Source organism: Crocodylus siamensis, chromosome 2 (assembly GCF_052110815.1).
Source record: "Crocodylus siamensis isolate JL-2025a chromosome 2, ASM5211081v1, whole genome shotgun sequence".
NCBI classification, from domain to species: domain Eukaryota; kingdom Metazoa; phylum Chordata; order Crocodylia; family Crocodylidae; genus Crocodylus; species Crocodylus siamensis.
Window position 1 is genome coordinate 225,550,319 of NC_143396.1, and position 24,912 is coordinate 225,575,230.

Sequence of the window (24,912 nt, forward strand, 5' to 3'; positions counted from 1 at the left end):
ATTTCTGGTCACAGCAATGAGCAGACCAGCAGACCCAGTAGCCTGGTGGTTAGACACTTCCTTGGGTTGTGGTGGCCTTCTTTTAAGTCCCTGTTTTGCCTCAGTTAATGTGAGGACTGGAATATGGGTCTTTCATATCCCAGTCCAGCTATAGTGGATTGTTTAGTGTTTTATTTTTACAAAAACCTTTGTTGCACTATGACAACCTTTAGGGCTTTTAAATCCCAACCAGTTTTCTACCCACCTCAAGTCAGCAGTAGTGCACTGCCACTTTGAGAGATCAGAGCTGTGGTCCCTCTGTTTCTTGGTAAGCATCAGGTTTTCAGCCTGAGGTTTTGAGGCAAATATCAACTCTTTGAAGTGGTTCTGCTTGCAGTTAATCTTCTGGCTTTCAGAGTTGGACTACAAACACAACCCTGCAGTCCAGCTAAAGAGGAAATCCCAACACTTCATCCACAGAAATGATGATGAAGCATGATGCTACTCAAACACAGGTGGACGTCTAGGTGGGGAGAAAAATGTTTTATAACTCAGTGGAAAAACTTGGAAAGTGAAGGCAGTTCCATAGGTATCAATGATCTGGGTAGTTAGTGGTGCATCTGAATCATCCTGCCTCCGAGCTTATTTGTCTTTTGGTTAGTTCAGACTGACCTGTGTGACCAGTCTATTTGTATTTCTTCTAGGCCTGATTAATATGGCTGATGGATGGTATCACAGCTATGTTTGCAGCTGAAAATACAGTACTTGGTATAAAGGCCTTCCATTCAAGTAGTCAAAGCACTTTCATTCACTGTGTTAGCTTCACAGTAGCCCTGGGGAACTGGGGCACAGATCCATCAGTGACCTGGACACACGTAGCAGCAAGGCAAGGTGACAGAGCCAACTTCTCCAATCCTGCTTTTTAACCACACTTACAGCTTTCTTTCAAAAGTTCCCTGCTGTCTTGAGAGAGGCAGATGCCATTATCGCAGAGATGGTATGGTGCAGAAAGATTTATGGCTTTGGAGGAGAACTGCTGAGCCTTAGGGAAACCACATTTATCCATCGAGCTAAAGCCGAAGTAGGCTGCCGCCTGTTGTGTGTTCTGCCAACGCTGCTTGGAGCCTTCTCTTCCCAGTTTTACTTGATGTAAACAACACCCCATGTCTTTAATAATATCCACCTGGCTTGTCAGACAGCCAGATGGGTCCATTACCCCATCAGTCATTTGAATTTCTGCATGGGGACCTTGGATGTGTGTTTGAGGAGTGTCTGAGAGAGACAGCACACTATTATGAATGCAATGCTGCATCTCTCACAGGGGAAAACTGTTTCATAAGTAAGGTCCAACTCGAGGTGCCCTGTCCTCTTCTCCTAGAAGTTCATTGCTCCAGAGACACCAGGTTTTCAAACGTGTTACAAAGCTTGTAGAAGCAGTCGAGTGAAAAAGAAGTAGTTAGCATTTTAGTGCTGAGCAGCTACTGTTAAAATAAATATTTCTGCCAGCAGTTCTTCCCACACAACATTTCATATTCTCTTTTTCTCTCTCTGTCATTGCCTAATATAATCTCAGCTTCCTATCTCCCAAAGCCTTTGTTCCCGGTAGCAGCCAGTTGACAGTGTTATTGCTCCTCTCTGCTGATGGCTGTCATAAGTCACAGCAAAGATGGCAGAAAACAGGACAACATGACAGTGTCTTCCTTTCTTAAAACGGTGACATTATTGTTGCTGATCCTGACTAGATTGTCACTCATTGCACTCCTTCTGATTGATTATCTCATGCTTTTTTTAAAATCTCACTAGATGTATAACTATACACACATTTTAATAGTGCAAGTTTTCTTCTTTTATTTATCTATTCATTTTTTTAAATCTCTGTGCCTGTAACTTCTGTGAACTCAAATGTGGAATCAAGCTTCTAGGTACCCTGCACTTACTGGAGAAGATACCTACCCTCCAAAGTTGCAGCTTTAGCTGTATAGCTGGCATTTGACTCAGTCTTGTTTGTCAGTTCATTGCTATAGATGCAGAAATTGTCTCCAAAGTTTGAACAAATCTCTGAACAGTGCAAGATGATGTGTTTGGCTGCTTTGTCTGCTTTTGCTGGCACTGTAGGTGTGGTGCCTAGAAAACAGCTGCAAATGCTTTCTCCAGTAATTGTGTTAAGTCATAGAAATTCCCCCATTCTCCTTATTGAAGCTCTGCCACCCAATGTCTTAGCTAAGGCAGAGTGACTGGGGCAGGTGCTCTGGGCACCAGCTAAGGGGTAGAGGGGGAGCAGCGGTGGGAACTGCTGCTGCTACCATGGCACAGAGCAGCAGCAGCTGGAAGTCGGTACCTGCATTTGTGTTGGGCAGCTGCCATGGGCACCCAGTTGCGCTGCTACAGCTCTGCTTTCACCAGTCACTTAGAACTATAAATGGCCATTGAGCCTTTTTTTTTTTTTCCAGCCCAAGCATTCAGTTCCTGATGAAAAGCCAGCCTGGCTTCCTGCTTAAAATGCAGGACCTACGGTTCGGTGCTCATCTGGGTTTTGTAGCAGAATTCTGTATACTGATGGGTAAATTGCTCATCTTTTCTGTGTCTTAGTGTCCCCTACTGCAGCATGTGGAGAGCACTTTTCAGTATGTCATTATCTCACTTAATGTTTATAAAGCACTTTGATATGATCGGGACAAAAGCATCCTGAAAGGCCAAAGTACTGGTGTGCTGTCATTCTGTTGTTTGAGGTAGGTATTAGGACCAATCTACAGTAGGCTTTTTGAGAATATTTAGGATCAGCCTAACTCTGTTACCATTGAAATCAATAGTAAAATTTTCATTAACTTCAGTGGAAAGAGAGTGAGGCCAGTGGAGCGAGAGCTTTGAAACTTCTTTTTTAGTTCTTTCCTTAACCTTTTCTCAAGTCGGTTCCTGCCATCCCATTATCATTGTTTTTGTTCTCTGTATTCTCCCTAGTTAACCCACAAGTTTCTGGCACTAAGGTGCTTGGAAAGTAGAAACAGTGGGTGTGTCTACACATGCCCCTGACTGCACATTTGGTACTGTGCAGTCCCAGTGGTGCATGGTTATTTTTAGACGCTATGTCACTGTAGCAATGAGCTACGATGACGTAGTGCATTGCTACCAGGCAGTAGCATCGGCATCACAGTTTGTGCCCACTGATGCTATGTCACCATAGTGATGAGCTACGGTAACGTAGAGTCTTGAGTAAATGCTTCCAGTAGGTCCTATCTACAATGAATGAGGTCAAAGGTATTGAGTCAGTCTTTACTAGGTTTTAGGTGGTTTGCTGCTCGTGACATGATTCCATCTGCATGTCCAACTCCAAATAGCATTTGCTTCTCTGCTGATCTATTACAGTGCTACTCCTAATCACCTCATTTGCTACCCCTAATCACCTCACAAGTTCAGTAATGCTTCCTTCCAAGGACCTCCTTTCTGTTGCATGTCTGTGTTTTGGATGGTTTTCCCTATATGATTGATTCATATTTTATCTTCTACTTCTTTCTTCCCCACCCCCGGCCACAAGTTCAGACACTGTTTGTTCATTTATACTGAATAACTGCATAGTACCTAGATACTTCTAAGTCAGTTTATCTATCCTTGCAAGTATTGGTCACTGTTCTCAGTTTAGTGTCATACAAATTCCATTCACATGTAATAAAGGTACTAACAACCAAACATGGAAATGTATTTAATAGAAACAAAATGCTACTATCGGTCAGCAAATAAGTTTGGATGCACAGCTGTGGTGTGGTCAGGAGGGGTTCAGTTCATGTATATGAATCCATCGTATGGTAAAATATAGACAGGGTGAACCATGTCTGGCCTGGCTTGGCTGTAGCCCTGCACCCTGCTATGGGCACAGAAATCTAGGGGGGGACATGCCGCCTCCCAACACGTTGCCTGTGCCCCACTTCTGGCCTGTCAACTGTGCTCCTCCCCCACTTCTCCCCATGTGTTGCTTATGTCCACACACGCCCTTCCTCCCATACCTCCCCTTCCCCACACACCCACCCCATTCCCCATACATTGGGGGGCTGGAATCTAGGGCCAGGGAGTATTGAATTGGGAGTGAGGGGCACCAGCAGGGCCAGGGGGCGGTGGTTTGAGAGTGAGAGACACTAGTAGAGCTGGGAGGGGGGCATGGGGGCTGTGGGTCTTGAGTGAATGGCAAAAGCATGGGCAGGGGCAGGGTACTGGCATAGCAGGGCTGCTCAGCACCACAAAGCAGCCGGTTGCAGGGAAAACGACCACAGTTGGACCAGTGTCCTGGTAAGCAAAGGGAATAGGGGAGCTCTGACTTTTTTTTTTTTTTTTTTTAAATGATAAAAATCCAAAATCAATGCCAAAATATATATAGGTATTTAGAATTTATTTTATTATAGTATTTGAGGCACTCCTGGGCTTCCAGATTGCTTAAAAATGCGAATATATCAATAAAACATGGTGTTCAACTGATATCTAGCTATCTATCTATCAACAAATGGTGACTCTCTCTCTCTCTCTATAGATATAGATATATATCTTAGTTTACAAGGTGCATATATAGAGAGAGATGTGGATATCCATTTGCTGTGAACTAAAGGAAGGCTTTTAAATTCATGTGTATGTCTTTAAATATCCATCAGGTAGCAGTGACTGCCAGTTGTTTCTATATTCCATTGAGAAATCCCCCGGAGGAGCAGTTCCTCCCCATTTCTAGTTACAGTATGCACAGAGAAACATTTTAAAATGATGATGATGATAGTACAAACATCATATATGCCTCTGTGTATAAATATGAATACTGTGTATAGACATCCTGTACTGTATGTATGTGTAGAATAAGACTGAAACTTGTTAAAAGACATTTTCGCTTTTTTATTGAAAAAGAAAATGGAGTATTTTCTACCAAGTTGCCTGTTTTGTTGTCTTTGTCCAAAAAAAAGCTTTGACTTTTTTTTTCCAAAACCATTTTTAATGTCAGTTTTGCAAGACTCAGAGGACTCCAGAGAGCCTGGTTTGAATGTGTGTACTGAGGAAGCTTTGGGGATTTAGATAGAAAAATGCCTGGAATGCAGTTTACTTCCATGAAGGTTTTTTCCTCCTTTTGCTTATTGTATAAAATGAATTAAATATAAATGGAATGATCATAGACAGTGGATTTTGGCTGCTTTTTTTGTTTCATTGAGCTGGAGGAATGACCTACCTCACCTGATGGCCAAGGTGTAAATTGCTGTCAGGCAGTGATTTTAAGTAAGTTGGACCTTTGTGATGTAATTGATTTGTTAAGAAGCCCACGGGCTTCTTACTGAATGACTTCTCTGTCTTCATATGGCTCAGGAGCAGTCACAATTTTTTTTTTTTAAGTTGTGACATCTGTCAGCAAAGTGAAGTCAGCTTAAATATCAGCTGAGGCTTGAGCTGTTTCAGTTTTGTTGATTTTTCATTCTCTCCCCCCGCCCCTTCCCAGTCTTGATCAAGTTTCTCTCTGCTTGAACTGGCCTTACATGCAGTTAAAGCTTGTATTATAAACTTGAGTTGTGTGGAACTGTGCCTGACAAAGTTCAAGCGCTCTTCGCATTCACAGCCCTGAGGGATGAAGGTCTGAAGTGTTTGTGAATGGACCCCATCCTAGGGTCTTCTGAAACAACTTTCTCTGTCTGGCATGGTACAATTAGAAATCATGGGTCAGTTAGCCTTGGGCACCAGAAGCTATTGATGCCCAAGTAACTCTGTTTAGAGCTGTCATCATTTATTGTTTTTAGCATCTGGGCATGCATAGTACCTCCAAGCCCTTGTCATGGACCAGAACCCTACTGTTTCAGGCACTGAACAAAAGCTGATACCTGGTCCAAACAACTTATAATCACAATATTTGGGGGAAAGATGGGGGTGGGGGGATGCCGAGAAAACGGAGTTGAGAATATGAGGCAAAGCGGTAATGTTGATCAGAAGGATGGGTAGGGAAATGTTTCTGTATTGGACATCCATTTCCCAAAGATCAGATGGTTATGTACTGCCAAATAAGGTCTCCCAAATGACCATCAAAATATCTGCAGTTTCAAGTTGAACCTATGGAGTCTTCAACTCATGGCTCTGGGTTACTTTCTGAACCTAAAACCTCAAGTAGCCTCTGGACATGAGAATGCATTTCAGGCAGTATGACCTGTTAAAAACAGTTGTGAGGGTAGTTTGAGAGGGAAAGGGACATTTTTCCCCATGTTTTTATTTTCAGTGTTATGATATAGTTAAAGAACAAGACAGTTTATTGAGTTTTTGTCATCCCTTTTTATCCCAGTTATATCAAATTTTCTACTCCCCCCCTCCCCCCAAGTTCTTTAGGTGATTGAAGAATTTGAAATGGTATTCTTGTCCCTCAGATGAATGGCAAGAGGTGTTTTGAGGACATCTAACAGAGAATTGCTAAGTGTTAATATTAAATTAATATAATACATGTGTAAATGTTCCTCTTTTAGTGGATGATCCCTGTAAGATCACTGTAAAGGACAGCAGCCTACTACTGCTACTGGCTAAGTGGGTCTCTCCCTTAACTCAAAGTGGGAGATCTTACAGGCATAATGTGCGGGAAAGAGGAAGGCTTGTTATCCTCTGTTTCCTATGACATGTTGGGGAGTAGAGGAGCAATACAGTACCCTTTTCTTGCTGCAGGAAATGGCTGTACTCTTCTGTTGCCTTAATGAATGGGGTTAAGTGTGTATGTGAACTCTGCCTCACAAGGATATATTGGAAAATAACTTGTTACTCCAGGGCATTCTGAAGCTGGGAGATGGGAACTGGGTTTTTTATTCCTCACTAGTTACCCCAAGGAAGGAAATAGTTGAGGATCTTCATCGCTTCTTCTATGAGAAAGCTCAGACCTAATGACGAAAGAATAAATGGCAGCAAATGCAAACAACATTTATAGGACTATTTAGCCCAAGATTGCAGTAACACCTGTATTGTATCTTTAGGCATTTCTGCTTATTTGGAGAACAGGAATGTGTGACATGAAGTAGCTGTTCCTCTTGTGGCTTCAGCTTCCTACAAAAGTAGCAGCCAGCAGATGGCACCCCGAATCTGTAAGCCCTTGGAATGACTTTGCCATTACAGCTACTCCTCGCTTATCATCATGGTTATGTTTTTGAAAAATGTGACTTTAAGCAAAACTATGTTAAGCAAATCCAGTTTCATCACAGTAGTTACCTACTAGCAGGTGGCAGCCAAACAATGTTGTAATTGAACTTGCACAACTTTAAATGAGTATGTTCTCTAATAGATCAGCGATGTAATAATGAAACAACATTAACCAGTACGACGTTAAGGAGGAGTATCTGTACTAGGATGCAGCATTCCAGCCAGACTCCAATACAGAGCCCTTTGTATGTTAGACTATTACTTTTGGGTAGCAGAGTTGACAGGGGAAGCAATAGGGCTGTAGGTTTCCAGGGCCTAGCTAACATCAGGAATGCTCAGGTCTGAGAATTGCCTTGAAGCCATGGGTGTTATGGAGCAGTGTTTTTCAACCCGTGGGTCATGACCCAAAAGTGGGTCACAGGAATATATGAAAGGGTTGTGGATAAATTTAAAAAATGGATTCTTTTTTTTAAAGGAGAAAAACGTGGGAAACTTGCAGGCTGGCAGAATTCCAGCCTGCAAGGGGCTGCTTTGGGCCCCCATTCTCCCCATCACACACATGAGGAGTGGGGGGGAGGGCAGGGGCCTGGGGATGGGGGGCAGTGGGTTGGGAGTGAGGACACTGGGTTGGAACTGACCATCAATGCTCACAAATGGGTCCTGGAACAAAAAAGGTTGAGAACCACTGTATGGAGGATGAAGTTTTGTTTTTTCTCTTCCAGAGAAAGTTCACTCATGTGACCAGGAGAGACAGAGTGCCCTGGAGGAGGCCAGGCAGAACCCCCGTGAGGGCATCGTCATCCCAGAGTGTGCTCTTGGAGGGCTGTACAAACCAGTGCAGTGTCACCAATCCACTGGGTATTGCTGGTGTGTTCTTGTGGATACTGGGCGCCCCCTGCCTGGCACATCTACCCGGTAAGAGCCACTTGCTTTGAATCTGGCCTGTAAGCTGATATGTAAGATAACTATGAAGGAAAGCATATCTGTTCAGCGAGATAAGAGGACGAAGGACTCCAGGAGTAGCCACACCACAGGGAACATACCCATCAAGTCTGTTAACTCTGCACTAACTCCCCTATGGGCACAGTCTTAGTCTGAACTAATAGCACCCTTTGTTTGGTTAGCTTAAGCTATTTCAGGCTAAGAATGTCCATTCAAGGAGTGTGGACTGAGTATCTAGAGCATCAGTGCTCGACCTCATGGCCCTGCAGACCAGATAAGGGGTGTGGGACTGGTCTAAGAGCTGGATTGGGCCCTCATGGGTAGAGACCCCATGCTCTACCCACCTGGCATTGCATCCACCTGGCTCTGTGAACCAGGATCTGGCCCTGGGGCACTGCACCACCTCTACCTGGCTCCCACATGCTGGTATTGGACCCCAGGGCTCAGTGCCATCTCTGCCTGGCCCCCACACACTAGAATTGGGCCCATCCAATCCAACACACAGACCCACACTTTCTGGTCCATGGGGCTCCCCGTGGGTCCAGAAATGGGATGGATCCTTTTCACCATACAGCTTGTAGATGGATTCACCGGAACAAACTGAGAGACTGACAAGCTCTGGCCAGTTTTGTAAGCTTGACCCAACACTGTTAGCTATTGTAATTCCTTGGCACATAACTGCTGTGCAGGGGAGTCAACAAGGAAGGAGTTTGGTTCTGGGCTGTGAGACTGACTAGAAGAATCTGGACCTTGAATTGTTTTTGGGTTTGGACTGACAGTGTAGCATGTGTGGCATGCTCTTCTTGTTTTACTGCAGCTAATAAATGGATGCTGCATGTTGAAATGTATAGCTTGCAGGTAAACTTCTGGGTCAAGGCAAGGGACAGTGCATTGGGCTAAACTGCCTTGAACTGACCAAATGCCTGGCTTACCTTTAGTGAAGCTCACTTCTGAGGACAGTGAGCATGCTGCCCAGGACAGCTGAAGTTCATAAGGTTTTTCCGGACTGCTTTTATTGTCTAGACAGTCATTGGTGGTGAACAGTTCATTAAGATGTCCAGCCTTGCCACCACTTTGACAAGCAAAGAGAAGGAGCTGTTGATAGAGGGCACGGTCACATTAATGTTAATTCCTGTAGGTGCAGGTGCTCATGTCTTCTTATTATGATCATCTTTGTCTTCATGCATTCTGAACTTTTCTCATGCAGACTCATTTCTTTTTGTTTCCTCTACACTGAGCTGATAATGTAAAACTGCAAAGTTCACTAACTACTGAAAATTATTGAAGATCTCTGCCCTCTTCTTTTTCCAGCTATGAAACCCCAGTGTGTGAAAGTGATGCCAGATCAAAGAGCACAGAGGCTGATGACCCATTTAAGGACAGGGAGCTTCCAGGTCAGTGTCTCTCCTCCTCCCACTTCCCCCCTCCCAACAGAATTTCAAGTCAAGGCCATTGTTTAAAAGAGCATACATCATGCGGGTGCTTTTTACCATGAGTTTTGTTTTTGATTATGTTGGGTTTCTTATTCTTTTAGTATCTGTTCCAGAAAAATGTTTGACTTTCTCTATGGACGGATCACTTCTCCCACTACCGTTAAGCTTAGTGGCAATGTCAGTTTTCAGTGGGGACTAGAAAACCATGAGATTTCGCCTGGGCTGACTTGTCACTTTCCTTCCCATCCCTGCCAAACATATCTGCCATCTAGGAAAAGAAAAATTTCATTGTGAAAAATCTGTGAAAGAGAAATTGTAGTGAGAGGGTAATATATTGCCTTCCCAAAGTGACTCAGAGAAGCAGTGGAGCTCTTTTTTAACTACTGTAAGGACAGACCCATTTCTTTCTAGTCATGGACACTTTCACAGCTGCAGCACTGAGATTTTGTCTTTTGGCTATTTGGGGGACATAACTAGCACATAGCAGATGACACTACTAATGCAAACAAAGAATGCCAACCCCAACCCTTGACCAAAGCTGGCTGTTCAGAATAGCTTAGCTGGAACTCTGTTTCCCCCCATTGTTGCTTTCTCCTTGGCTTGGCTTGGTTTGAAGTTGCTTCTGGCCACTTAATCTTAGAACCTCACATCTCCACTACTACCTTTTCTTTTGGACTCAAGTGACTAGCCAAAAGCTGGGGTCTTGCAAGTTGTTTCTATTCAGAAGAGAAATTGTTGATTGGAGCCATGTGTCTCTGCCAAATCTGTTTGTTTACCAAAAAGTCCCTGCTTCCCTGAGCAAGGAAACAAAGAGGAGACCTACCTGTTGCTGACACTTCCTGGTGCTTTCTCTGGATTTTTCTGAGGTCAGCTGCTTGTTTGGATAAGGCATTGGCTTTTCCATTCCTCCTCTGTCATTGTTTTTTGTGGTGGTTTATTTCTGTCCTCACACACTTACGTTAAAACTGTACCCAAAGAACTACCTCTGGCCAAATGTGCTTTTGTTTTAGGTGGTGTTGTGTGCCTGTGTTTTGGATGGAGGCTACCATAGTTTCAGCTGTCTGGTTCCAAAAAGATCTCAAGTGGTTTTTTTTATGTTTTCTCAGATGAGGGCAGTTGTTATAACCACCAATTTCAACTAGTTTTAGCTTAACCCATAACACTTTACACTCAGAATGCCCCCCCTTTTGACAAAGAGGATGACAATTGAATATAACCTTTTGGGGAAGGAGTATGTGTAAAATGGCACCCTCCCATTTGAGATCAGGGGACGAAAGCTGCTGTACTGGAGTGAGAGTGAGTCTCCAGCTGCTGATGCTCTGGTTTCTGCCCTTTTCCCCTGCTCCTTCTAAGGAGCAGAGTTGGTGCCTAGTTCCTCAGGAACCAATCCTTGTTCTCCCTCCCATTTGAGCAAACAGGCTGGAGGCAGTGGATCAGGCTGGTATCTATGAAGAGTCCAGTACCTGGGGGCCTGCCTCATCCTCCTACACATTCTTTCAATAAAAACAGTAGTGGCCTTAGCCTCTGCACACTTTCTCCCTACCAACCTGGGCTCCTTCCCTGGGTCCCTCTCTCTGATCCTTGGGGAAGAAAAGAACTTCCTCTTCCTCTGTCTTCCCCATCCTTCCAAGTGCAACTGCTGGGCCTCATCCTGGGAGTAGTGTCTGAGTGTGCAGTGCAGCTGAACAAGGAGCAGAATCTGCACTACTAGGGAGAAGACTGCATAGTGTGGCAGGGCTGAGAGCTGATTCCAGCTGCAGATTGTGCTGATGTGCTTCCTCCACTGTTCACCCCTCCTTCCTCCTGACCTGATGGCTGCCACAGAGGGCCAATGATTACTGTCCCTGCTGCTCAGGAGACTGGCTCCAGCTGCTGACTGTTTGAGAACTTACAGTTCTCGTTCTCTTGTGACCAACTCCCTCTGATTCAGCCTGGAGGCTTTAATCATCTGTGAATTGGCCGGTTTGGACATGATGGGTCACTAGTGATCCAAACAACAGGAGTGCAGAAGAGATAGGAGAGCCATGCAGTATTCGCTGTTACCTTCCTATTCCTGCTTGCTACCCCCAGCTGGATAATAGTGTCAACCCAAATGGAAAACTGTTTCCCCCCTCCTACCCCTCAATTACTCTCAATTGCCCGAGAGAATGCCCTTTTTCATTTAGATTGTCCAAGGGGCCCTTCACCCTTCCAAATCTTCATTACTGCTGGCATTTTCCTCCCTGCCCTGAGATAAACAACCCTTCAGATGCCAAGGTGAGAGAGATGTATGCACAAATCCCTCTAGACAAACTGAGCCATAGCTGCTTCCAGAAGAGCCAGGAGGAAGAAGGAAGGAAAGTGTTGCTTGCACACAGCGAATAGCAAGCTGCTAACTCCAGCAGACGGCGGGATGCTGAGACCCCTGGGAGATGACTTCTAGCAAATGGTTTTTTCAACCTTCTCATTACTGCAACAAAAAGCTCTTTTAAGTGAGTGGTGTACTCTGGCTGCAACAGCAGCTTACCCTTTACAATGCTGACATTTTCTGGACTGCGTGCCAAACAAGTACAGAGGGGTATGCATGTGTGCAATACACATAGTACAGAGACAGGCCAAGTGACTGCTCCCTATAGGTTGGATATTGCAGGAAACTGTGCCTGTATTTCTGCAAAGGAGAGGATTTTGTCATAGTAATTTGCAAGTCACTTTCAGCTGTCAAGGGGATTGTGGTAAGTTTCTGGACCTCTGCCCTGAGGGTGTGTGTGCCTGTCTGTTTGTCTGGGAAAGGCAGAAAGTGTTGATGCTGGTGCTCATTGCTAAGGGTAGGCTGCCTTCCTGGCACCAATTACCTTAATCATGCCAGCAATCAGTTGTAAATGGTTGGTTTGGGCACAGAGGGAAGAAAGTGGTTTAGTGGCAATTCCTGACCATCAGCATGATCACATAGTGAGATGGGAAGTAAGGGAGATAGTGGGGAACAAAAAGTGTTCAGGAAAAAAACACGGGTGGTTCTGGAGGTAGGTGGGACTAGCTGAGAATCCATGTGCCTCTTTAAGCGACTAAAAATCATTGTTACAATATTGTGGAATTAAATTGAGTATTTATATTGCTCACTTCCTCTTTACACACAAGGGAGCTTAAATGGTCAGGAGAATAAAAGAGTGGTGAGGAAGCTGCATACATCACCTAGTCAACAGCAGGAGAATGGAGATCTACCTCTCTGGCCAGACCCCACAAGAACATATAAGAACTGCTTTTTACTACGTCAGACCATAGGTCCATCCTGCCCAGTATCCCATATCACACCGTGGCACAGGATGGGTGCTGAAAGGAAGAGTGAACAGGTTATGACCAGGGCTTTTCCCACAGTTCCTCTCCCACTTGCAGCCTCCAGCATTCACGGTCTAAGAAGTTCTGATTCTGAGGCTGTACCCTAAAATCCCATTTTCAAAAGCTGCTGATACACCTTTCCTCCAAGTATTTGTCCAATCCCTTTTGAATCTGGTTAAACTGTTAACTTCAATAGACTCTGGCATTGAATTCCACACTCTAATTGCACCTTGTGTGAAAGAAAACTTCCTCATTTGTAATTTTTAAACTTACTATCTCAGGGACAACACTGTTCAAAAGGCAACTTAGTTAAAATACCTACTGGAAGGCTCAGGAACCCAGTAATGGAAATGCATATAGTAGGGCTGTCCAAAATGGCTGTGTTTAATTTAGTTTTGTATTCGATAGTTTGAAAGGACAGTGATTCATGCACTGTCCGGGACCTGGGGCAGCTCCAGCAATCAGCTGGAGCTCCCGGTTCGATCCCCACCTCTCTGATTATTCTCCCAGCTCTTGCTGGGGGACATGGGCCCCAGATCTGCTCAGGGTTTCAGCAGGCTGCTGCTGCTGGCTGGGGAAATAGCCCAGAGCCACCACCATCACCAGCTGACAATGGCAGCTTGCTGTGATCCTGCATCATCTGGGGGCTTGCCCCTTCCCCCCGCAAGGAAGAGCTGGGGGAAACGATCAGAGAGCTGGGGGAAAGATCAGGGAGATGGGGAATTGAACTGGGAACTGGGGGAATGTTCAGGGACTTGAACATTTCCACAGCTCCCAGTTTAAGTCCACAGCCCCCAGTTTGACCCCCCAGCACTGAGGTTGAAAGGAACCTCAGGGACAGATTGTTGTCACTGGCCAGTTACAGATGTCAATACCAGACCAGCCCTTCCTCTGCCCCTTTGCCTGCAAGCCCACCTCTGAAATGGCTCCAAAATATTGGAAACATCTGAAACCATTATGGAAAATTTCCAAAACATTTCAGATGGCCTATTTTGTTTCGGAGCTGTTTCGGAGCCCTGCATTTCATTTCAGATTTGGTGTTTCAACCATTGAAATGTCCAAATCTGAAAGTAAATGAAACGGCTGCCAAAATTTTGCATAGCCCTAATATATAGGTCATTCATCATTAGATCCCCATTTTAAATCTGCCTGGGCCTGCAGCAGCTGAAGGTAGTGCCTTTTAGTAGCTGTTTGTAGTTCCTGTGTGCAGCTGGTTCATGGCAGGCAAAGTTCAGTTCTCAAAACACATCACAAAATCATCCTTGGATTGGCAGTAGTCTCCCATCTCTTCAGCAAGTGCAGCTGAAGGAGCATGGGACTTGATTCCTTGTTCCCCTGAACGGTGTGGAGAAGAGCTGAAGCACATAGGTGGGTTAATGCTGCAGAAGTTTGTGCAGCCTGCCTGTTTCCCCCATCCTGTGGGTAGAGATGGGGTTTCTGTCTCCAGAGTTCTCAATATCAGACATTTCTCAAGTGCTACCTCCACAGGAAGTGCTGCTTAACAAATACTGTACCCGTACACCAGTAGTACCCAAACTACAGTCTGAAGACCACTGGTGGTCTATGGGGGGCAGGTAAGTTGTCCACAGATCACACTTCCCTGATCTCTTTCCTTTTTAATTCAAATTTCATGATAAGGGTTCACAAAAAATTTTGAGGGTTGATAATGGTCTCTTAGTCCACAAAAGTTTGGTAACCATTGCCCTAGACTGTTGCTTTAGTTACTGGCAGGCATTCTAACTGTGTATCGGGAGGAGAGGGTACATGTGGCCTGGAGGTCTGGCCATAATGATCATTATGGGCCATTTTTCAAAAGAATTAGTCTTCCATTTAGACATGAACATCAGTGACCAGGTTTTCAGATGAGTGTAGAATATTGTTTTTCTGAAAAATTAGCCATGATTGTTAGAGTGGGACTTGCTGGATGCTGAGCACTTCTGAGGATCTGCACCTCTTGTGTCTGCCTTTCATCCTCAAAGTTGTCATGAAAGAAGTCTGAAGCACTCAATTGACCATTCAAGATAGTAGTGATCCTCTGCTTTTTCTTTTACAAAAAGCTGGTGGACAGAGACTTGATTTTAGAAGCTGCCCATGGGTTCTTCTGCTTGGAGAGGTTTGAGTTACGATGGTGGAGTGCTGTATTAAACCTTACAAACATAGATTGTACCTTATCCTCTCTGAATCAGGATAGGAGACTGATTCTCTGTTCCTAAATTAAACTTTCTCTTTCCTTTGTACAGGCTGTCCAGAAGGAAAGAAAGTAGAATTTATTACCAGCTTACTGGATGCACTCACTACAGACATGGTACAGGCCATTAACTCAGCAGCACCTGCTGGGGGTGGAAGGTGAGTCTGGAGAGCGTTCAAGCTTATCACAGCCAGGATATCTGTAGACATCTGAATGTGTGTGAGGTGAGGAAGGGTTCTTGCTCCAACCTGCAGTCAGTCTAACTGTTGGATTGGCGCTTGAGAAACCAGTGCCATAATGCCAAACTCTGTATTTTCACAGCATCTGATGAGGTTAGCTTATGAAACTTTATGCTATATACCTCTCTCTAGTTAATTAATAAGGTGCAAATCTACTGTATTCTGCATGGTAACTCCAACCACTTGTGCTCTGGAAACTGTCTCACTGCAAGGATTAGCACATCCCACCAGCCATGTGAAATGAGAGCTGAGCACCAGGAAGTTCCTTATTTGTTTTGTCCCTTGGTGCATGAAGAGAGGCATAGTAACATTCACATGAGCTTAGGGAGGTGCCATAGCCCAGCAGCTACAACAGGGGAGTGGGAATCTGCATTCTTGTCTTCTCAGTGTTGTGGTGTCTGGTGATTTCAGTTGGAGCAAGTGTGGCAATGAGGGGAGAAATGTCTTGCACATTTCACTTTGCCTGGGGATGAAGCCGTCTTTGATTGCATGCCTGCTTTTCTTCCTGGCCTGTCCACAGCCAATGAAACCTGCAGCAGGAGGCAGGCAGAGCTCCTTTTTACCTGCTTAAGAGCCAAGAGGACATTTCAGGATTCAGGGAGAAGCTGGAGGAACCTGCAGCATCATGCAGCCAGCAGTCTCTTGCAACTTGGTCTGAATCAATAGTGGTCTGTACGCTGGGGAAAGCTGGCAATGCTGTAACAGCTGCATGAGTGTTGGGGCAGATGGGAGTTCAGAAAATACAGTATAGTCCTTCTAAAAGGTTTTTTTGTTTGTTTGTTTTTTAAATGAGCATTTGGGTTCTGATTCCTGAGTTGTGACCTGTCAGGCTTGCCCATTTCCAGCTGTGCTACAGATTCTCTGCAAGAGTTCAAGCAAGTCTCTTAGGCCACTGACAGACGTTCATTTAAAGGCATGGTGAATCTGCTCCCTGAGTCCTGACAGTCACCCCTCCTTCCATGCCTCAGTTTTGAGTTCAGGGATTAGATCCCAGTTGTACCTACTTCCCAGCTCAGAAAGGACCCGAAGTCACAGTCAGAGGGTTCCCTGATGCCAGCAAGTTGAAAGGCAGGTGTTTGACAATCAGTGATTGCTGGCTGGCTTGCACTGGCCCCACTGATGTCCCTGAACCCGCTGATGATCAGTTGCACAGATGATGCACTAATTCAAGCCCCAGTGCAGTCCTAGCCTTGCCACATGTTCAATTTAACATGCTATAGAAACCAGCTCCCCCAAAATTACACATTTTTTGTGTGATATTTTTTGGCTGGTTTCCCTTTTTTAATTGCTTGAACATATGGCTGGGTTACTCTTTAAGATGTGAGTAGCAAACTAATTAAGTCTTAAGTGTAGTATCTGCCAAGGGCCTAAGGAACGTGGGGATGGAAGGGGTCTCCTGGGCTCTTGAGTACGGCCCTCTATATTCACAGGCAATCGCAAGCCAAAGGAATCTTCCAAATCACCACTTCAAACCCCCACCCACAACTGTAAGGAGCTATGTCTGTAATGTCGAGACCACCCTTAAACTTGCCATGGGTAAAAAGCAGGGGCTTTTCCATTTACGAAGCGGGAGAACTCTGACCTCGTTCTCAGGAATGTTGTGCAGATTTAAGGTACTAATGTTTGCAAGGCCTTGGCATAAAAGGTGTTTATAGAAAACCAAAGGATTACTGTTGTTGGCTTGGTTATGATCTGTGGGATTACACCAGGGTGTTTAATTCCAGCAGAGGTGGACGTGTCGGACTGCTTAGAGGTATGCACACAAAAGATGTGTGTGTGTGTGTGTTACTGTATTCACTTGAATAGAAGATGACTCCCCAATAATTAGATTCTATATATGGAAAATGTATACATTTTACGCGTGCACTAATAAAGATTTTTTGGGTTGATACAGATTATTAACCAGTCATATCAGCAGATACTGATGCAATTCCAATATGCAGCCCAGCAGCTTGGAGAGCAGTGTCCAACTATTAAGTCTGTTTAGGGTAGAAAAGGGCTTGGGGGAGGGAAGAGGTGTGGGGTGCAGATTGAGGCCCCCACGGTAAGGGAGGGAATGGGGCTGGGGCATAGGCAGGCGCTGCACAGCTGGGGTGGAGTGGGACACAGACAAAGCCGGGCAGCTCGTCCAGGAGGCATGGAGAGGGGTGGTGGCTTCTGCCACTGCACACACCCTGGAGGAGGTATAGGGGGCATGTGCCCCCTGGATCTGTGCACAGGGTGAGGGCCAGAGGCTGCGTTGGCCTCTTCCTGATGGAGGGCTGGGCTGGGTGGGGTGGGGTGGGGCAGGTGGCACTGGGAGTGGGGGGGCTACAGGGTGGCTATAGCCACCCCAAAATTTACTGTAGCTCCCAGTGCTACCACCACCACCTGCCCCAAGCACAGCTCTGTCCCAGCTCCCCTCCCCACTCCCCACTGGGAAGAGGCTGGCATACCCCCAGCCCCAGCCCAGCAGGCAGCACACACTTGTTCTGTGCACAGATCCTGAGGGCACATGTTCCCCCATGCCTCCCACAGGGGTGCACGCAGTGGTGGGAGCCCCTCCCCCCTCAATTCTCCAGACAAGCTGCCCGCAGCTCAATCCCATGCCCCACCCCACCCCAGCTGGACAGCGTCAGCCCCTGCCCCAGCCCCACTCCCTCCCTCACCGTGGGGGGCCTCTATCTGCCCCCTCATGCCCCTTCCGTCCCACAGACTTACATGTCAGACGCTGCTGTCCAATACGCTGCACAAGTTCTCCATAAACACACATAAGCAGCACTTTTGTACCTATTTTACATATTTTTCTTTTTAAGGAAAATTTTTCATGTTCCAAGTCAAATCAGCCAAATCAATTCCAAATCCGTGAGTCATTCAAGAACCAAATGTGGCCATACTACTGGCAAAAATCCTCCACCCCTGCCTGAGGCTTCAGATCTTTCCAAATCCTTTGGCGGGCATCCTACGTGCAGGCCCAAGCCTGAAAGCTTGGGGTTTGGATGTCCTTGAGTTTGGCTTGCTCTCAGCCAGGTGGCCACAGGAGCAAGTTAGGCAGGAATCTCCCATTTCCATAAAGTCAGCATGTAGCCAAGATCCTCCCACTGGAAGCTGGCTAATGGGAAACTAACTATGGAGGCTCTTGTAAGGAGTCCTGTCCGCAAGCAGACAAGGGTACAACGCTCTACTACACAGTGCCATTTACCTCAGTCAAGGTATCTCCCCTGCCACCATCATGGTCATGGTATTTCCCCTACATATAGTATGAACTGCATGATATTAATCCAAAACCAAAAGGCTCATGATTTACCATATAGCGTTTCAAGACATGATGACCCTACAACTCAGCATTGCTTATTACATGTGTGTACTCTAGATACCTCCCCATATAGGACCCATGTGCTAAATATCTCCCCCACTCATGATTGGAACCAGCTGTTCTTGACTTGAGTCATGGGATCAGAGCCGGGGCTACTGCCCCAGGCCCCACACTTTGGAGGGACCCACAGAGCCAGGCCGGGTTCGCATCCAACCACTCGCCATCCCCCTCCCCCTTGCCGACCGCCACTACATCTGGGCCCCGCACAGGCTGATTTGCCCTGGGCCCCACACTGCTATGGTTGTCTCTGCCTGGGATCCTCCAAAAAATTGCGTGGAGATAAGGCTCAGGGCAATCTGGTCCAGCTTCAGCTCATGGAGAGTGGGACCACACTAAGTGTATATAACAGACTGAGAGAGGGGGCAACAGAGGGATTCTGGGTGAACTGTTTGGGGCCCCATTTGGTGATATTTGCCAGACATTTAAGGCTGGTGAAGAAACAGGAATCATTGACATGGGAAAGAAAGGTACAGCTCAGCTGTGGGAATGAAGAATAAATCAAAATGCATTCAATGTAGTGGCTCATCATGACTTGAAAAAGTCGGCAATAAGGGGAAGCTGCTCAGTGGGTATTGCTATATGTCTTATTCAGAGAGGCAGCACTAACCTAGCCTTGTGGCTAGTATGTTTGCCCAGTATGAGCGATGTATTTTATGCTCATGCTCAGTGTTGGTTGTATTTAATCAATTTCATCGTTGGTTTCCATTACTGAGTATATGCTGCTTTTGGTAGAGGTTTAATGCAGTTTACCTGTATGTGAATGTAAGACAATGGGCTCCCCCCCATGCTGTTTGAGGGAAAAACCTCATGGTATATAGAACTGTTACACTAGTATACCTTTATTGGAGGGCCACCATGCAGTCTTTTACTTCCCATATTTAGAAGGAAACAGTGCCATCTTTAATAGTTCAACATAACTATTTCTGAGGGTTACGGCTTGTGCCTTATTATTTTCAGCACAGAGTCTTGCAAGACAGTTTCTCTCTTAACTTAGTATTTATACCTAGGATATCACCTTGGTGACTAAACACTTAGAACTGCTTGGTTGGGTTGGATTAAACAAGGATGTTCCTGCCTCAAGCAGGCTTTGGGCTAGAAGTCCTGTTTTTCTGCAGTTGAGTGGAATGCCCTGTGATCTGTTGAGGAATTAGTATGTCTAGCCATATCCATGTGCATACAAACAGAATGAAAAAAATGTCCCAAGAATGGGAAACACATTGCTTCTTCCCCAAACACAAGCATTCCTGTGTCAATTCTGTGCATTTACATGGTTCAGATACAGTGGGTAGGGGTGAAAGCAAGCCCTTGAGAGCATCTGATATTTATTTGGCATGCCTAGTGGGATTTCAATCACTGTGCCAATGTAATCAGTACAATAATGTTTAATTTGTATTGTAGAGACATTAGGACAAGGGGAGAGGTCCATATGGACCAACCAACACTTCTGAAAACTCAGCATGTTCTTTCCTAAGTCTCCAAAGTATTGTGTGCGTCTGAGTGTTCAGTAAGGCCCTTTCTGGCAAAATCCTTCACTGCGTTGCTCTTTGCACAGTTTTCATGTTGATTTATTTTAAGCTACAATGTCAGCAGCCAGTGTGCAAGGGGAATAGAAACCTTTCAGCAGCCAGTCCTGTGTGAGGCAAAGAAATCCACCACCTGCCTGTCCTCAGCCAGAATTAACTGCAAAAAAAGGCTCTGGCATAAACCCTCTGTGTGCATTGATTACTCTCTGGCCCTCCCCAAAGAACATGTATCAAACCTTTCCCTCCTACTGCATCATCACAGGGCTGTCCATTTTGCAGAAAAAGCTTTCTCTAAGAAACTTAGACTTTTTTAAAATGTGTTGATATGGCTTTCGCTTTATCTTTTGGTCTGCCAAGTCCGACAGCTGCCTGAGTACAGTGAGCCCTGCTCTACAGGCTTCTGAAGGGGAGAAAAATTCTAATGATACCCTTTGAGAGAGTATTTAGACATTTTTAGTGTTCTACTCTCTCAATCATGCTTAATCTCAGGCTGCTAGACACTTGACCTTTATCCTGAAGGAAGGGGGCATTCCTAGCTTTCCAAAAAGCAAAAATGATCATTTCCAGCCTTATCTTTTTCAGTATTTGCTTTGAGATATTGAATCATAAGCTTCCTACTATCCCCAAAATAAATTTTGTTCATCTTGCACCTCTGTGACCAATATTAAGTTGGGGGAAGGTTCACGTAAAATAGGAAAAAGATAAAATTTAGCATATGTTTGTTTTTGGTGTCCCCTCCCCCCCGGCCTTCTGTCAACTAAGGCTGGTCTCACAAATTCAGTACATTGCATGATCTTCACCATTCACTTTAGCTATAGCAGTAGAAAGCCATCACAGGTAAACTTGCGCAACAGTTTCCATTCTTATCTTTCCTTTTTTAGTCTCTCATAAAATTCTGAAACTTTCATCTGGCAAACACTAGTTTTTTAAGTATTTGTTGCTTGGGCAAGTGGATCTTTTGTATACTTAGAGCAAATATAGACAGTATAACAAAGCACATCGTTGTTGGTTAAACTTGTGGATGATTGCAGTGAAAAAATAATGGAGACAAAGCACTTGTATAGAGCACTCTGGATCATTTGATAATTCAGGGCCCTTGCATTTCAATATAGTTATATAGTCAAATACAATATAGTCAGACATCTAAGGAAAAAGAATGCAGAGCTAAGGACTGCAACTCTGGAAAGCATTGCCTCTGAAAAGGACTTAGTTCTGAATAAGTATTCTCAATACATCGCCATGGCAAAAAAAGTTAGTTTAGTCTTTGGATGTATAGCCAGCTGGGTAGTGGGGTAGGAGCTGGGGTTGTGGGGAAGGGCGGGACGAGGATTTTCCCAATGTGTACATTGGGCATGTCATAGATGGTTAGAATATTCTGTGTGGTTCTAATGTGAGCATTTGAGACGGGTGCAGAGAAGAGCCACTCAAATGACTTCAGCACTGGAGAAAAATGACTGGTAGCAGGAGACATTAGAAGCTCCATCTGTTAACAAAGAAAAGATGGAGAGATGACTTGATTGTCATGCATAAATACATCGTATGGGGGCGTGGGACACGGGGTACTAAATGCTCTCTAACCTAGCAGAGAGACAGGACAAGCGCACACTGGATGCATTTACATGGTTCAGATGTGTTCCATGTTAAAAGCATATGCCAGGTTCTCAATTTGAGAGTGATTCACCGGTGGAACAAATTACCAAGGGAAGTGGTAGATTCTCCATCTCTTGATGTCTTCTTACCAAGAGCTGATGCTTGTCTGGGAGATGTGGGCTTGTTTCTACCAAATACGCATTATTGAGCTTAATGCAGGGCTAACTGACTGAAATTCTGTGGCCTGTGGCCCAGTGGTCCCGAGTGGCCTTGGAAAGTCTGTGACTGAATAAGAGAAGGATATTTTTTTCTCCTCAAATCTTTTCAGTTCACATTTTCATTTTTATGGCTGCAAAGCATTTGTGTGGTTTTGCATTCAGTTTCCTAGTTGGTATTTTTGGAGTTGGGAAAATATAAATAAGGGTTGGGGGAGGGAGCTGGAGAATAGCATTTGAGAAATATGCATGATTGTGCTAAACAGCACATCTGCATGCACAAGCACTTTCAGCTGTGGCACAGTGAGGTGCTGTAACTCTATAGGGGTACAGGCAATGAAAGAAAAAACCTGACAAGACTTTTTACAGGGCATGCTTAAAAAACAATGTGTGAGTCATTAGAGCTTGCCTTGTGCTGACACAAGTGCAAAGCTGTTGACTCCAGTGAAGTTGCTTCTGCTTTACGGCAGTGCAAGATTAGAAAGTGCCTTCGTCCTGCTTCTGGCTAGTCCACGTAAGTGCAAAGCAGCTACATAGATAACACTGAAACTTTCACAATAGAAAATCTGGTAATGTGCATTTTCAGTTTCAAGCTAATGTAGCAGCTCTTGGGCATGGTTTGTTAATATACATTCCTGAGATAATTAAAATATATTTACAAAGAATTTGAGCCTTTTTTGTTGTTGTTAAGCAGAGCAGGGTGGTCTTATTGAAAAGACACGCAGTCAAAGTAATTCAGAAAAAAATCTGATACGTCAAGAGAAGTTGCAGGGTTTGGCTGCCTGTCGTGTTTTGTTTTGACGGGTTCAGTTAGTTTTCAGGTGTGTTTAAATCTATAGTTAATTTCCTCAGAGTCGGGCACATCCATGCCATCTGAGATTTAAGATAGCAATAGAGATCAGCGTGGGGTGCTATGGGGGAGTCTTTGTCTGAATTACCTGTCCTAAAAGGCTGTGTTTGGTTCCAGTCTATTTAGTTCTCCAGCAGGAACTAAGTTACAAAAACAAATTTTAATTTGAAGTATGTACCCTTGCTAGTATTTTTGCTGATCATATAACATCCTGGGAAATTTTAGTATTAAGAGCGTTTCAATACCTCCCTTATCATGCAGCACAGCAGCTGTGTCCCTTCACTTTAAATTGCCAGATATACCCTGTGTTATAGTCCCAGAGAGTCCTTCACAAAAATTGCCCTTGAGGGTTCCCCTTCCTGTTCCAGCCAAAGAGTTTGAAGCAGGCAAAGAGAAGCCACACTCCAAAGGGCACGTCTCCTCCAGCACATTTCTAACTTTAAAGAGGTTTTTCAAAGACACACAAGAGTTAAGTGTCCAATTCATACTGAATTTCACCAGAAGTTGGATGCCAAGTCCCCTTTATGCTCATTTGGAAATTCCAGCCTACTTAGTTGTAAGACAGAATCCCATGAGAAGAGGATCTTTGCAAAGTGAAGGGGGAAGAGGAGTAGCTTTTAAATTCCCTGAATGATTTATCCCATATTTTTCAAGAGAGAATGTAATAAGAATACTGTGTTGCTTGTCAAATTTCAGGTAGAGCAGTTGAGATTTAGATTAGTTGGGGAAGGGGTAAAAACGGGGTTGATAACAGGAAGGTAGTTTTAACTATGGAGGGATTATGTGTCTCCTTAATGAGTTTTGACAGTGGAGTACTCCTTTGTTTAGTCTGAACACAGCTTATTTTGATGTTAACTTGGGTCTTTTGCTAGGGGGAAAGGGAGACTGAGAAAACAAATATGTTATCCTTTCAGAATTTTTTTCAAGTAATCTTCCTTCATTCAAACCATACATTGCCCTTACAGCTGCGAAGTTTGGGACAAAAGCACACTGCAATGGGGAAAAATAAAAGGCAACCTAAAAACAGAAGCAAATTAGGAGAGACATATGAATTTCAGTCCAGGTTATTGAAATCCTTTGTTCTCTACCCTTCTCCATGTTTCGGACATATACCTAGACAGCAGCCCTCCTGGGACCTGGCAGACTGACAAAGACTATCCTTTTCAGTTCTTTAGCTTCTCTCATGCCTGTTTGTTGCCAGCACCACCAAACATCATTGCTAAATCTCCTTAGGTCAGAAGAAGATCTGGGATTAATCTTGAAAACCTTCTGATGGCAATGTGCACCCTTAGAAGGGGCAAAACCAAGTAAAGTTAATTTATTGTTCTTCCTCTAACTCCATCAGCAGCCTTACATTCCTTACCACTTCTTCCTCCCAGCTTGCACAGGACTGCAGTAACTTCCTTTCGTTTTTGATTTGTAGACTGTTTTCCTCCTTCCATCCTTGAATTTTGTGGTGCTGAATTAGCCTCATCCTTCCACCCTAAGCAGCTATCATTGCTGCACAAAGCTTGACTCAGAAAATGTGAGGTTTCCCAGTGGTTTCAGTGAGGGATAGGCCATGTACTCTGAAGTGCACGTCTTTTAAATTTTACTTTTTGTGCATGTGTGCATGTGATTTTCCATGATGATAAGAAGGAGCATTTGTTCTTGATCATGGCTTATGCTAACATTACCATAGTAAGCCTTTATTTAACCACCACCCATGCAGTAGTTATGCTGTGCATCTGTCCTGCCTATCTTTGGAGGTGCTGGAGAAGCTGTGAAGGAGTAGGAAAGAAGAAATTGGTCACTTTAGGCACAGATTTTGATTTACTAGTTACATGCTCCCTTTGCAGTTGCTGGGGTGCATGCTGTGCTCTGGTTTACATCCACTGTGATCCTGTGGAATATAAGATTGCACACAGGGTAAATCAGTGTAGATATAGTCCTGCCTGCAGCAAATGAATGTAGTTGTTCTCCTCATCTTTATTCCTCATAACCATGTTAACTTTCCATCTTGGTAGCAGGACAACTTTTGGTCTCAGGAACTTAAAAATGTCTTGGGTTGTGCACAGGAAATCCATCCTTTTGAAATCTTTTCAGGGCACTTCTGCCTGCTGTGCTTTAGAATTCAGTACATGCACTTAAAACACACCTGCCTGTACTTGCATAACCTCTTGCC

The 24,912-nt window shown here is 44.6% G+C and overlaps 1 protein-coding gene across 4 annotated transcripts in view; it reads left to right on the forward strand.

Annotated features, from left to right (window-relative positions):
- The window catches only part of SMOC1 (SPARC related modular calcium binding 1), a 206,513-nt gene that overhangs the window by 162,116 nt on the left and 19,485 nt on the right, over nucleotides 1-24,912 (forward strand). For all 4 annotated transcript variants that reach the window (XM_090033239.1, XM_090033241.1, XM_090033243.1 and 1 more), the window contains exons 8-10: nucleotides 7,824-8,016; nucleotides 9,355-9,437; nucleotides 15,029-15,134. In XM_090033239.1, the coding sequence (XP_089889365.1) occupies nucleotides 7,824-8,016; nucleotides 9,355-9,437; nucleotides 15,029-15,134 (382 nt within the window). The remainder of the gene's footprint in view (nucleotides 1-7,823; nucleotides 8,017-9,354; nucleotides 9,438-15,028; nucleotides 15,135-24,912) is intronic.